Source organism: Suricata suricatta, chromosome 7, assembly GCF_006229205.1.
Source record: "Suricata suricatta isolate VVHF042 chromosome 7, meerkat_22Aug2017_6uvM2_HiC, whole genome shotgun sequence".
NCBI classification, from domain to species: Eukaryota; Metazoa; Chordata; class Mammalia; order Carnivora; family Herpestidae; genus Suricata; species Suricata suricatta.
Genome location: NC_043706.1, coordinates 145241122 through 145251016, shown reverse-complemented (window position 1 = coordinate 145251016; position 9895 = coordinate 145241122). Strand labels below are relative to the sequence as shown.

The 9895-nt window shown below is 48.8% G+C and overlaps 1 protein-coding gene across 13 annotated transcripts in view; it reads right to left on the bottom strand.

Annotated features, from left to right (window-relative positions):
* FAM120B (family with sequence similarity 120B) overlaps nt 1-9895 on the bottom strand; it is a 92339-nt gene that overhangs the window by 34759 nt on the left and 47685 nt on the right. Inside the window, exon 7 of one of the 13 annotated variants that reach the window (XM_029944749.1) lies at nt 50-628. The exons of 11 other annotated variants lie outside the window; for them this stretch is intronic. In XM_029944749.1, coding sequence (XP_029800609.1) covers nt 191-628 — 438 coding nt within the window. In that variant the 3' untranslated portion in view covers nt 50-190. Of the gene's footprint in view, nt 1-49; nt 629-9895 lie in introns of those variants that run through there. One more of the 13 variants, XM_029944750.1, reaches the window with a different exon arrangement.

Below are 9895 nucleotides of genomic sequence, written 5' to 3'. Positions count from 1 at the left end.
GGTGGCGGGCTCTGGAGGGGACTGGGGACAGAGTCACCTGGGCAGCAGGGTCGGGTGGGGGGGGGCTCTGGACGGGACTGGGGACAGAGTCACCTGGGCAGTGGGGTCGGGGGGACTCTGGATGGGACTGGGGGCACAGAACCAGACTGTGGACGGCTGCAAGGCCAGGCCAGGGCCCAGTGTGAAAGCTCTAAGCACCATCCTTCACCTCTGCCCAGGATGCAAGTGGCGAACAGAGGGAAGGCCAGAGACCAGGTTTAAGGTCCCAGGGAGGGTTCACAGTGAGAGCGTGCAGCGATGGCAGAGGACAGATCTGCAGACACCTTCTCTGCAGGGGAGAATGCGCCCAGAACAGACAGGGGCTGCCGCGCCGCGGGCACGGCCAGCCTGAGCGTCTATGTGAACCAATGGCCACCTCCCAGGCTCCACTCTGAGGCCGCTTGAGGTCACTGCTGAGGCCTCCCAGTGTCCATGGCGCCACACGTGGGGCCAGGCAAGGCTGTGCAGCAAGCAGCTTCCCTGAGCAGCGAGGCGGTGGCCCAGGTGTGGCCTGCTTTGCTCCACATCTCTGTTCTGCAGGCGACTCCTGCATCTCTTCCTCAAAGGCAAGTCCGCTGTGGGGCACCTGCTGAGAAGATGGATGGTTCTGGACCCTCGCATGCTGGTGAGGCTAGGAGCCGGAGGTCTCCCTTGAGAGCTTCCACGAGGTGTCCGACCTGCTATACCCAACATGTCCTCGCTGAACTATGGGTGGCCACCAGCCCTCCCCCAGAACAACCTGGAAGGGTGGCTGCCAGCACTGAGGATGTCTACTTTCCTGGGGCTCTCCGGACAGAGAAACGGCTCACGGGTGTGCTAGGGATGGAAGTGCAGGAGAGGCACCGGGGTGGCCGAGGGCCAGGCGGCCCCCTCACCCCCCTGCGTGTAGCTCGTCAGCATCATGGGAGCAAGAGGGGGCGTACCAGAGCTCATCCTCTGAACCACACATCGGGGACATGCCGTGTGACGTGTGTAACCATTATCACAGGGCCACAGGCACAAGAAGGGGCACTGGCATCTGCCACCAGATCCAGGAGGGGCAACTGGGCCCCTAAGAGCGCCCTCCCCTCTCACGGTCACATGATGACCTTCTGCCTATGGAGGCTCTGGGAAAGCATGTCAGAGTTCCATGTGCACACGAGGACCAGACGGAGGGCCTGTCCCCTGAAGGTCCCGCCTGTTTTCTCTGACATACTTCATTTAACCCGTCTGGGGAGTCTTCACCTTCTGTGCTTCCATCTCAACTTAAAAAGCCTACTAAAAGTTTCAAGAGATTTGACTTCTCTTTTTCTTTCTTTCCTTTCTTTGGCGAAAGCCAGTGTGAGCAGGGAGTAGGAGGGAGAGAGAACCCCAAGCAGACGATGTACTGTTAGAGCAGAGCCTGACATGGGACTTGACCCCGTGAACCGTGAGATCAAGACCTGAGCCGAAATCAGGGGTCGGACACTTAACTAAGACACTCAGGTGCCCCCAATAGATTCTATTTCTACCATTCATTCATTCATTCATCATTCGTCAACTTTTTGAGTGCCTAGCAGTAAAAGCATTTTTTCTAAATATCTCTTTTAATACACGTTTACTCAATCCTATATTTTCTCTGGCTGTTTTAGTAGTTTAATCAGTAAAGCATCATTCCGTAGATTTTATTCTGATGTGCTTTACAAATGTGATCTCCTTGAGGCGTTTTGATTTTATTCCTAGAATTTAAAGTGCTTGATTTGGAAAATGACGGTTCACCAGCGGGGGCAATATTGACTAAAGATCTTTTCATGGAAGATTTCTGTATTTGCTGTTACATGTGCCAGGTTTGCTCTTCACTTTCCAGGCTGTCTGGGAGATGATGTGAAGCAATGACGTGTGGTGCACCCTGCAGCCCTGACCTTAGCGTGGCGGTGACACACACTGGTGCCCTGACCTTGGGCAGCTCACTCTATGGCGAGAGCCTGGCACCAGAGCCTGCCTGTACCGCCACCAGGGTCCCATTCATTCTGGCTCCAGCACACATGGTCTTCCTTACTGAGACTTCCTGGGCATCAGACGTTGTACAGCAGGCATCTGGCGGCACGCTGGATCCAACAGGAGCAAGTAACCATCCCGGACCCACCCCCTGGATCCCAAACCCAGCTTTCATCATGAGCGGGCGGGCCAGACTTGATAGCAAAGAACGTGCACCCTCCCCAGCCCCTTCAAGGGATCTGGGCTAAGACACCAATCTTTGCCTTCGTTTCTCTAACAACATAACAAGAATTTTATTTCCCTCAAAGGAATGATATAAAAATGAACTGTGTAATATTTATGAAGCCCTCCCAATTTCTCTAAAAAATGCATTTTTTGTCCTGTTCCTGAGGAATGTGTGCCAGGCCCAGCACAAAGACCAGTGGAGTCGTCTCTGTCCTTAAGAAATGCACTGTCCTGGGCGCCTGGGGGGCTCAGTTGGTTTAGTGTTTGACTTTGGCTCAGGTCATAACCTTGTGGGTTGTGGGTTCAAAGCCCCACATCAGGCTCTGTGCTGACAGCTCAGAGCCTAGAGCCCACTTTGAATTCTGTCTCCCTCTCTCTCTGACCCTCCCTGCTCACGCTGTCTCTGTGTCTCAAAAATAAATAAAAAACATTAAAAAAAATTAAACAGAGCAGCTTCTGGATACTCTTCTGAGGTGAGAACAGCCAAGGCAGGGTGTGCTGCTGTCACATCTGCACACGCACCCGTGTCGAGGGAAGCAGAGTGGCCACGTGAGCTCTGTGCTCTGACTTGCGTCTACGGAAACCCCACCCCAAAAGGAGAGGCCCAGCGATACTGCCATTTTATAGACTCAGTCCAGTGAGCAGTCCAGGAGTTACCTGTGTGTGCAAATGTTTCTTACAGAGCCTGCAATTCAAGGGTGCTCCGGACCCTGGCTGTTTACTTTTCAGCAGCTCCGCGGCTGTGGCCCAGGCTGAGGCGCTCTGTGCGGAGGCCCCGAGCACCCTGGCTCTCGGCGCTTCACCCCGGCACCTGCACTCCTGTCAGAACAATGGGCTTCCCGACAGGAGCGGGCAGTCAGGAGCACACATACCCTGCCTGGCACCACCTGTCAGAGCACAGGCCACCATCAGGCAGACGCCATGCCTAACTTTCCTCTTCCAAGTCCCAAACACCCTCTACTGCAAGACACATGGAGACTCCAGTAAGAAACCTGGTGACTGAAGGCTCATCAGCCCCTCAGAGGACGGGGGCCCCTTCCTGTGAGAACACAACCAGTCGCCACCGCCTACCCGTGGCATGTTCCCAGGAACGTGAGTGCCTCCGCTAGCAGAGGAAGGAGATCATGAAGATCCCACACACGGCACGCAGGCTCCTCACCGAGGTCCCCACCCAGCAGCCTGCTCTCGCTCTGCTTCCGAGCAACCAACACTGGTGCTCTAGAGCAAGTCTCAGCCAACAGATCTGGAAAAAGTCTAGAACATGAAAGCAAGTCTCAGCCAACAGATCTGGAAAAAGTCTAGAACATGAAAGGCATTACTTAACAGAAATAAATAAGAGGTGCAGCACAAGAACCCCGGGGCCACTGGGGTTGGCAGCGGAGTGCTTCCTAAGCTTTGCTTTGGTGACCTGGGCACTGAGCACGGTGCACCTGCAGGGCTGGAGGAGGGGGCAGGTCAGACCAGCACACATGCAGGCCCGTCCTGCCATGGGCAAGCAGCTGGCTGGGACTGTTTACTGCAGAAGTGTCTTGTTTTTCAGTGGTGGGACATGTGACTTTATCCACCAAACGAGAAAGCCAATCAGAGACCAAGTTGAAGACGGAGGACAAAGAGGAAGCAAAGACGGGGAGAGGGCCAATCTGTACAGCAGCCCCCAGGGAGGGTGAAGAGGGTGGACCCCAGGAGCAGGTGGAGAAGAGGGGCTTGCTCTGAAGCCCCAGGGCGAAGGGCAGCCTCCACACTTGCAATGAATAGTAAGGCTGACCCATTTTAAGCTCTCTTCTAAGTTATTTCTGCAATTTTACAACATAAATCATTAAAGAATGTAAGTTTAAAACGTACATGCTGCACGAGGAGCTCACGAAGACTCAAAAACTATCCTCACAAAACAGAGACCCTACAAGAAAGGAACGAAGAGTGCCATGTAATAAACATGATGATGGAGGCTCACTGAGAATGCCATGTTCAGTAAAGCTGTCACTTAGGTGCCCAGAGTAAAGAGGACTGTGATAAAGTCAGGCCTTGCCTGAGGCACGTGGAGGCTACTCCAACCAGAAGTTGCGGCTACGCGGGCATCAGCTGACCTTCGCTGTGGGACCATGCACGCAGCTCACCCGTCTGAGACTCCATGTCCACTGTGGGCCGAACCATGCTCTCTGCACACGCCCAGTGCTGCTGGGGTTGGTACCACTCACGCAACACCACCACGGCATGTGTGCCCCATGACTCGTGCGTCCAGTAAGTCTTAAAAAGTCTTATAGTGGAAATGAAATGTACTGCTTACAACATATCACCTGCTGACGTGGAATTTTATAATAGGATTTTCCTTCCATTTATTCATATTTCTTTCCTTTTATTCCCCAATCAAAGATGACCAGGCACTTTCTGATGAATGGTGATAAGGACCAGAAAAGGTGGCTGCCGCCTCCTATAAGCTCCGAAGAAGCTGCTGGGGCACTCAGACAGCGCTCCCCGAGTCCCTGGTATGGAAGAGATGCACCTGGAATGTTCTAACCGTGAGGGGCCGTCCTTCCAGAAGGAGGCTGGAATCAGAGCCAGCAGGGGATAAAGCATCAGCTGGTGTCAGGGACCCAGCACAGCAGAGAAACTGATGAGCGAAGAAAGCTAGGGCCGTTCCTCTGCCTCTTCCCGAGAAGAGCAGCAGGAGGGAACTGAAAAGCACGGCTGTGCTCTGGGACAGGGATCGGCAGGAGGCTTCGGAGGGCGGGCGCCAGGCCTGGCTGCTGTGCTCTACTCGGCTCAGCAATAGCAGGGGGGCAACCCCATCTTCTCTAGAGAACTTGACAAAATGCTCTCAGCACATACCCGTGTCTGACAAAATCCCACAGGATGAGTGAGAGCTACTTCTAGCCCTTAGACATTTCTGGACAAGTACATGCACGCCCAGCTCAGAAGCCAGTGTGCATAGAATGGAGTCAGGAACCAGGGGTCCCCGAGGCCGGGGGCTCCCTCTGCCACACACAAGGGGCCCAGTTATTAGAGCCAGGCAAGGGTGGGGAGGTGTTGACAGAAGTGTCCGTCGGACACCTCAAGACACATGACAGGGTGTCCTCTGCCTTGGTAACCTCATCTTCAATTACACAGATGCAAAAACCCAACAATCTGCCCCCCACCTGCAGCTCCTTACAGAGGGGCCTCACAAGTTAGCTGATCACTGTGTAATTCAGTCTAGTGCTTAGCTGACTTTCCTTCTCAAGTATACAAGGATCCCAACTTAATCCCCTACATATCCCACCTGTGTGCGTGTTTTCACATGGGCTACAGCAGCCAAGCATCAGAGGACCACATGAGCTGTTTAATATACAGTGAAGCCCACGTGCCCCAGAACGGTGAGGTGAACACGTGCATGGACAGCTGTCAACACGGATGGGAAGAGCAGCAGGCACACAGCCAGCTCTCAGAGAGGACGCAGCTACAGCCCGGAAGACAGTACTGTGCCCGCAGACAGCTTGACTCCTCACATGTGTTCTCAGCACCTCGGACAGCGTCTCCTGTCACCTGAGTGACTGCCCCTTGAGTGTGAGAAACACAAGCTTTATATTTTTCTTTATTAGAAGTAATACTGCATCCCTTTTTCTTTTATAAAACTGCTGCAGATGAAGGGTTCTTATACTCCCTGTCATAGCAGACTTCTGTGTCTCTAAATGAATGTGTGTATGTATAATATGATATGTAATCTTCACATATATAATCCACCTCCTGCTCCGGATTTTTAATAAATATGGAAATCCGTACACCACTTTAAAGGTAGAGTCGGAGGAGGAGTCAAGATGGCAGAGAGAAAGGGAGTGCTGTAAACTTCGTCGGTCCCATCTATCGAACTGAGAAGGACATTACTCTCATCTCCAAGAGTGGAAGGAGAAAATACAGACTCCAAAAAGATGACAACTTCCAAGATGCCTGAGCGAGTGAGCGCAAACTGGAGAGACTGGAAAACGGGCCAGCCCGAGAAGGGCAGGGGAGGTGGGAGCCCCAGCCCAACACAGGGAAAGCACGCAAGCCCCTCAGAGACAAAGGGAAGAGAAAGAGAAACTGAATACGCTCATAGTACTGTCTCTAGAGAAGAGATAAAGAATGTTTAACCCTGCACAGAGAGAAAAACTGACTCCATATGTAACAGCTGGGAAGTGCAAATCCTGAACCCAGGTGGCACAAGGAAAAAACAGCGCCCATCCCTGTGCAATCCCCGCAGGGAGTCACAGGCTGGAGGCCGGGGCAGCGGCCCCAGGGGCGCGCACTTTCGCTTCGGCTGCAGGAGCAAGAGCATGCACCTCATTTCCACAGCGCATCTCACCTCTGGCATTGGCTGTGCGAATCCCAAATCCTGGGTGCCACTGGGGAAAGAACAGCCCCCACTGGTACGAGATCCCGGCAGGGAGTTGGCAGGGGCGGCGGCGGGGGCGTGCACGTCGGCTTCAGCTGTGGAAGCATGCACTTCATTTCCGGCAGTGCCAGCACATATCCCGGCCGGCACCAAGAGAAAATGCTCCCTCCCCCTACAAGATCTCAGCTAAGAAGCCAGCCTCCAAAGCAAGTACATCTCATGTGTGGTAGCATGAAAGTGCATGGACTGTGAAGCAAGGCGGGCCTGGAAAATACAGCTTGGCTCAGCTGCGGCACAGGGAGATCGGACTCATAAGAGTGGCTTGCAGCGCTTAGTTCCAGCGAAGCTTGAGGAGCTGCCATTCATGTCTCGGCAACCACCACGGCAGGGCCTCCGAAAGCAGCCCCGGAGACCTACCTACACCAAACCATGCTTATCTGCGAGGGGGAGCTGCTGCTTTTTTTTTTGTTGTACTTATTTTTTTTTTATTATTACATTTTTTACTTAAAATATTTTTTTAATTTTTACTCTTTATTTCCTTTCTCCTTTCTTCCTCTTTTTTTTTTCTATTGACATCCAAGTATGTTCTCCCTTATCTCATCCTTATCTTTCCCCTCGACTGGTTATACACTTTTAAACTGTCCATTGTCCTTTTTGTATCTGACCTCCATTATTTTTTTGTTCTCTTCTTTTCTTCTCTTTCCTCTCCCTTTTCTTTACTTCCTTTCCCCCTGTTAATTTGTTTGTTTGATTTGTCTGTGAGTTTGTGTGCTTCTATTCCTTGTGTGTTTGTCTGTGTTTTCCTTTTCAGGGCTACCCCAAGAAACAAGGCAAAGTATGCATGACGGAGAGTCCCAAATATTGCTGAGTAGGGAAATAAAATAATCAAAGGCACAACAAGAGAAACTGAGAGACACCACTGAAAGAACATTTCCTGAAACGACAGGCCCCGGACAGTCAATAACCCTCCTTTAACAGAGCAATACTAACAGGTGCACAGTGCAAAACGAGCTTTTAAAACAGACAAGAGACAGAAAACTAGCCAAAATGACAAAATGAAAGCACTCTCCCCTGAAGAAACTCCAGGAAGAAGTACAGTCACAGAACTGCTCAAAACAGATCTAAACAATATAACTGAACAAGAATTTAAAACAATTGTCATAAAATTAATCACTGGGGTTGAAAAAAGCATCAGAGAAGCTACTGATACAATGACTAGGGACTTTCAAAATAGGTGTGACGAGTTAAAAAAGGCTATAAATGAGGGAATAATAAAATGGAGGTGGCCACCTCAAGGATTGAAGAGCCAGAGAGAAGGAGAGATGAATTAGAAGACACAGTTATAGCAAAAGAAGAAGCCGGAAAAAAAAAAGAGAGAAATTGAACCAGGAGCAGGAAGGGAGAATTCGAGACCTGAGTGATACAATCAAACGGAGCAACATCTGTATCATAGGAATTCCTGAAGAGGAAGAAAGAGAGAGAGGTCCTAAAGGGATACTAGAGCAAAGTATAACTGAGAATTTCCCAAATCTGGGGAAAGAAATAGACATTCAAATTCAAGAGGCACAAAGAACCCCCTTAAGACATAATTTGAATTGACCTTCGGTATGACATATCATAGCAAAACTGGCAAAATATAAAGATAGAGAATTCTGAAAGCAGCTAGGGAGAAAAGGGTCCTAACACACAAAGGGAAAACCTGTCAGAGTGGTTACAGACCTATCTAATGAAACTTGGCAGGCCAGGAAGGAATGGCAGGAAATCTTCAATGTGATGAACAGAAAAAACATGTAGCCAAGAATCCTTTATCCAGCAAGCCTGTCATTCAAAATAGAAGGAGAGATAAAGGTGTTCCAAATAAATAAAAATTGAGAGAATTCATGATCACCAAACCAGCCCTACAAGAAATCCTAAGAGGGACTCTATGAGGGATATGTTGCAAAGAATACAAGTGCCAGAGACACCACTATAAACATGAATTCTAGGGAGAATACAATGACTCTAAACCCACAATTTTCAATAATAAAACTGAATGTAAATGGACTGAATGCTCCAACCAAATGACACAGGGTAGCAGAATGGATAAAAAACCAAAATCCATCTATTTGCTGTCTACAAGAGACTCATTTTAGACCTGAAGATACCTTCAGGATGAAAGCAAAGGGATGGAGAAATATCTATCATGCAACTGGAAGCCAAAAGAAAGCCAGAGTAGCCATACTTATGTCAGACAAACTGGACTTTAAAGTAAAGGCAGTAACAAAAGATGAAGAAGGACATTATATAATAATTACAGGGTCTCTCCATCAGGAAGCCAGATTCGGGAGCACCCAAATACATAAAACAATTAATTACAGACAGAAACAATCTTATTGATGAGAATGTGCTAATTGCAGGGGACTTTAATACTCCACTGACAGCAATGGATAGATCAACCTGACAGAAAATCAGTAAAGAAACAATAGACCTGAACAACACACTGGAACAGATGGAATTGATAGATATATTTAGAACTCTGCATCTGGAAGTTAGGAAATTCATGTTCTTTTCGAGTGCACATGGCACATTCTCCAAGATAGATCACATACTGGGGCATAAAGCAGCCCTCCATAAGTATAAACGAATAGAGATCATACCATGCACACTTTCAGATCACAATGCTATAAAACTTAATTAACCATAGGAAAAAGTCTGGAAATTCTCCAAAAATGTGGAGGTTAAAAACCACCCTACTAAAGAATGATTGGGCTAATCAGGCAATTAGAGAAGAAATTTAAAAATATATGGAAACAAATGAAAACAAAAATACAACAATCCAAACTCTCTGGGACGCAGCAAAAGCAGTCCTAAAAGGAAAGTATATTGAAATCCAGGCCTATTTCAATAAACTAGAAAAAGCACAAATTCAAAATCTAACAGAGCACCTAATGGAACTAGAAGGGGAACAGCAAGGGCACCCCAAACCCAGCAGAAGAAAAGAAATAATAAAGATCAGGGCAGAAATAAACAATATAGAATTCCCCCCCCCCCAAAAAAAACAGTCAAGCAGATCAATGAAACCAAGAATTGGTTCTTTGAAAAAATAAACATAATTGATAAACCTCTAGCCAAGCACCTTAGAAAGAAAAGAGAGGGCACCCAGACAGACAAAATCATGAATGAAAAAGGATCTATTACAACCAATCCCTTAGAAATACAAGCAATCATTAGAGATTACTATGAAAAATTATATGCCAACAAACTGGACAACCTAGAAGACATGGACAAATTCCTAAATGCACATGTACTGCCAAAATTCAAACGGGAAGAGATAGAAAGCATGAATAGACC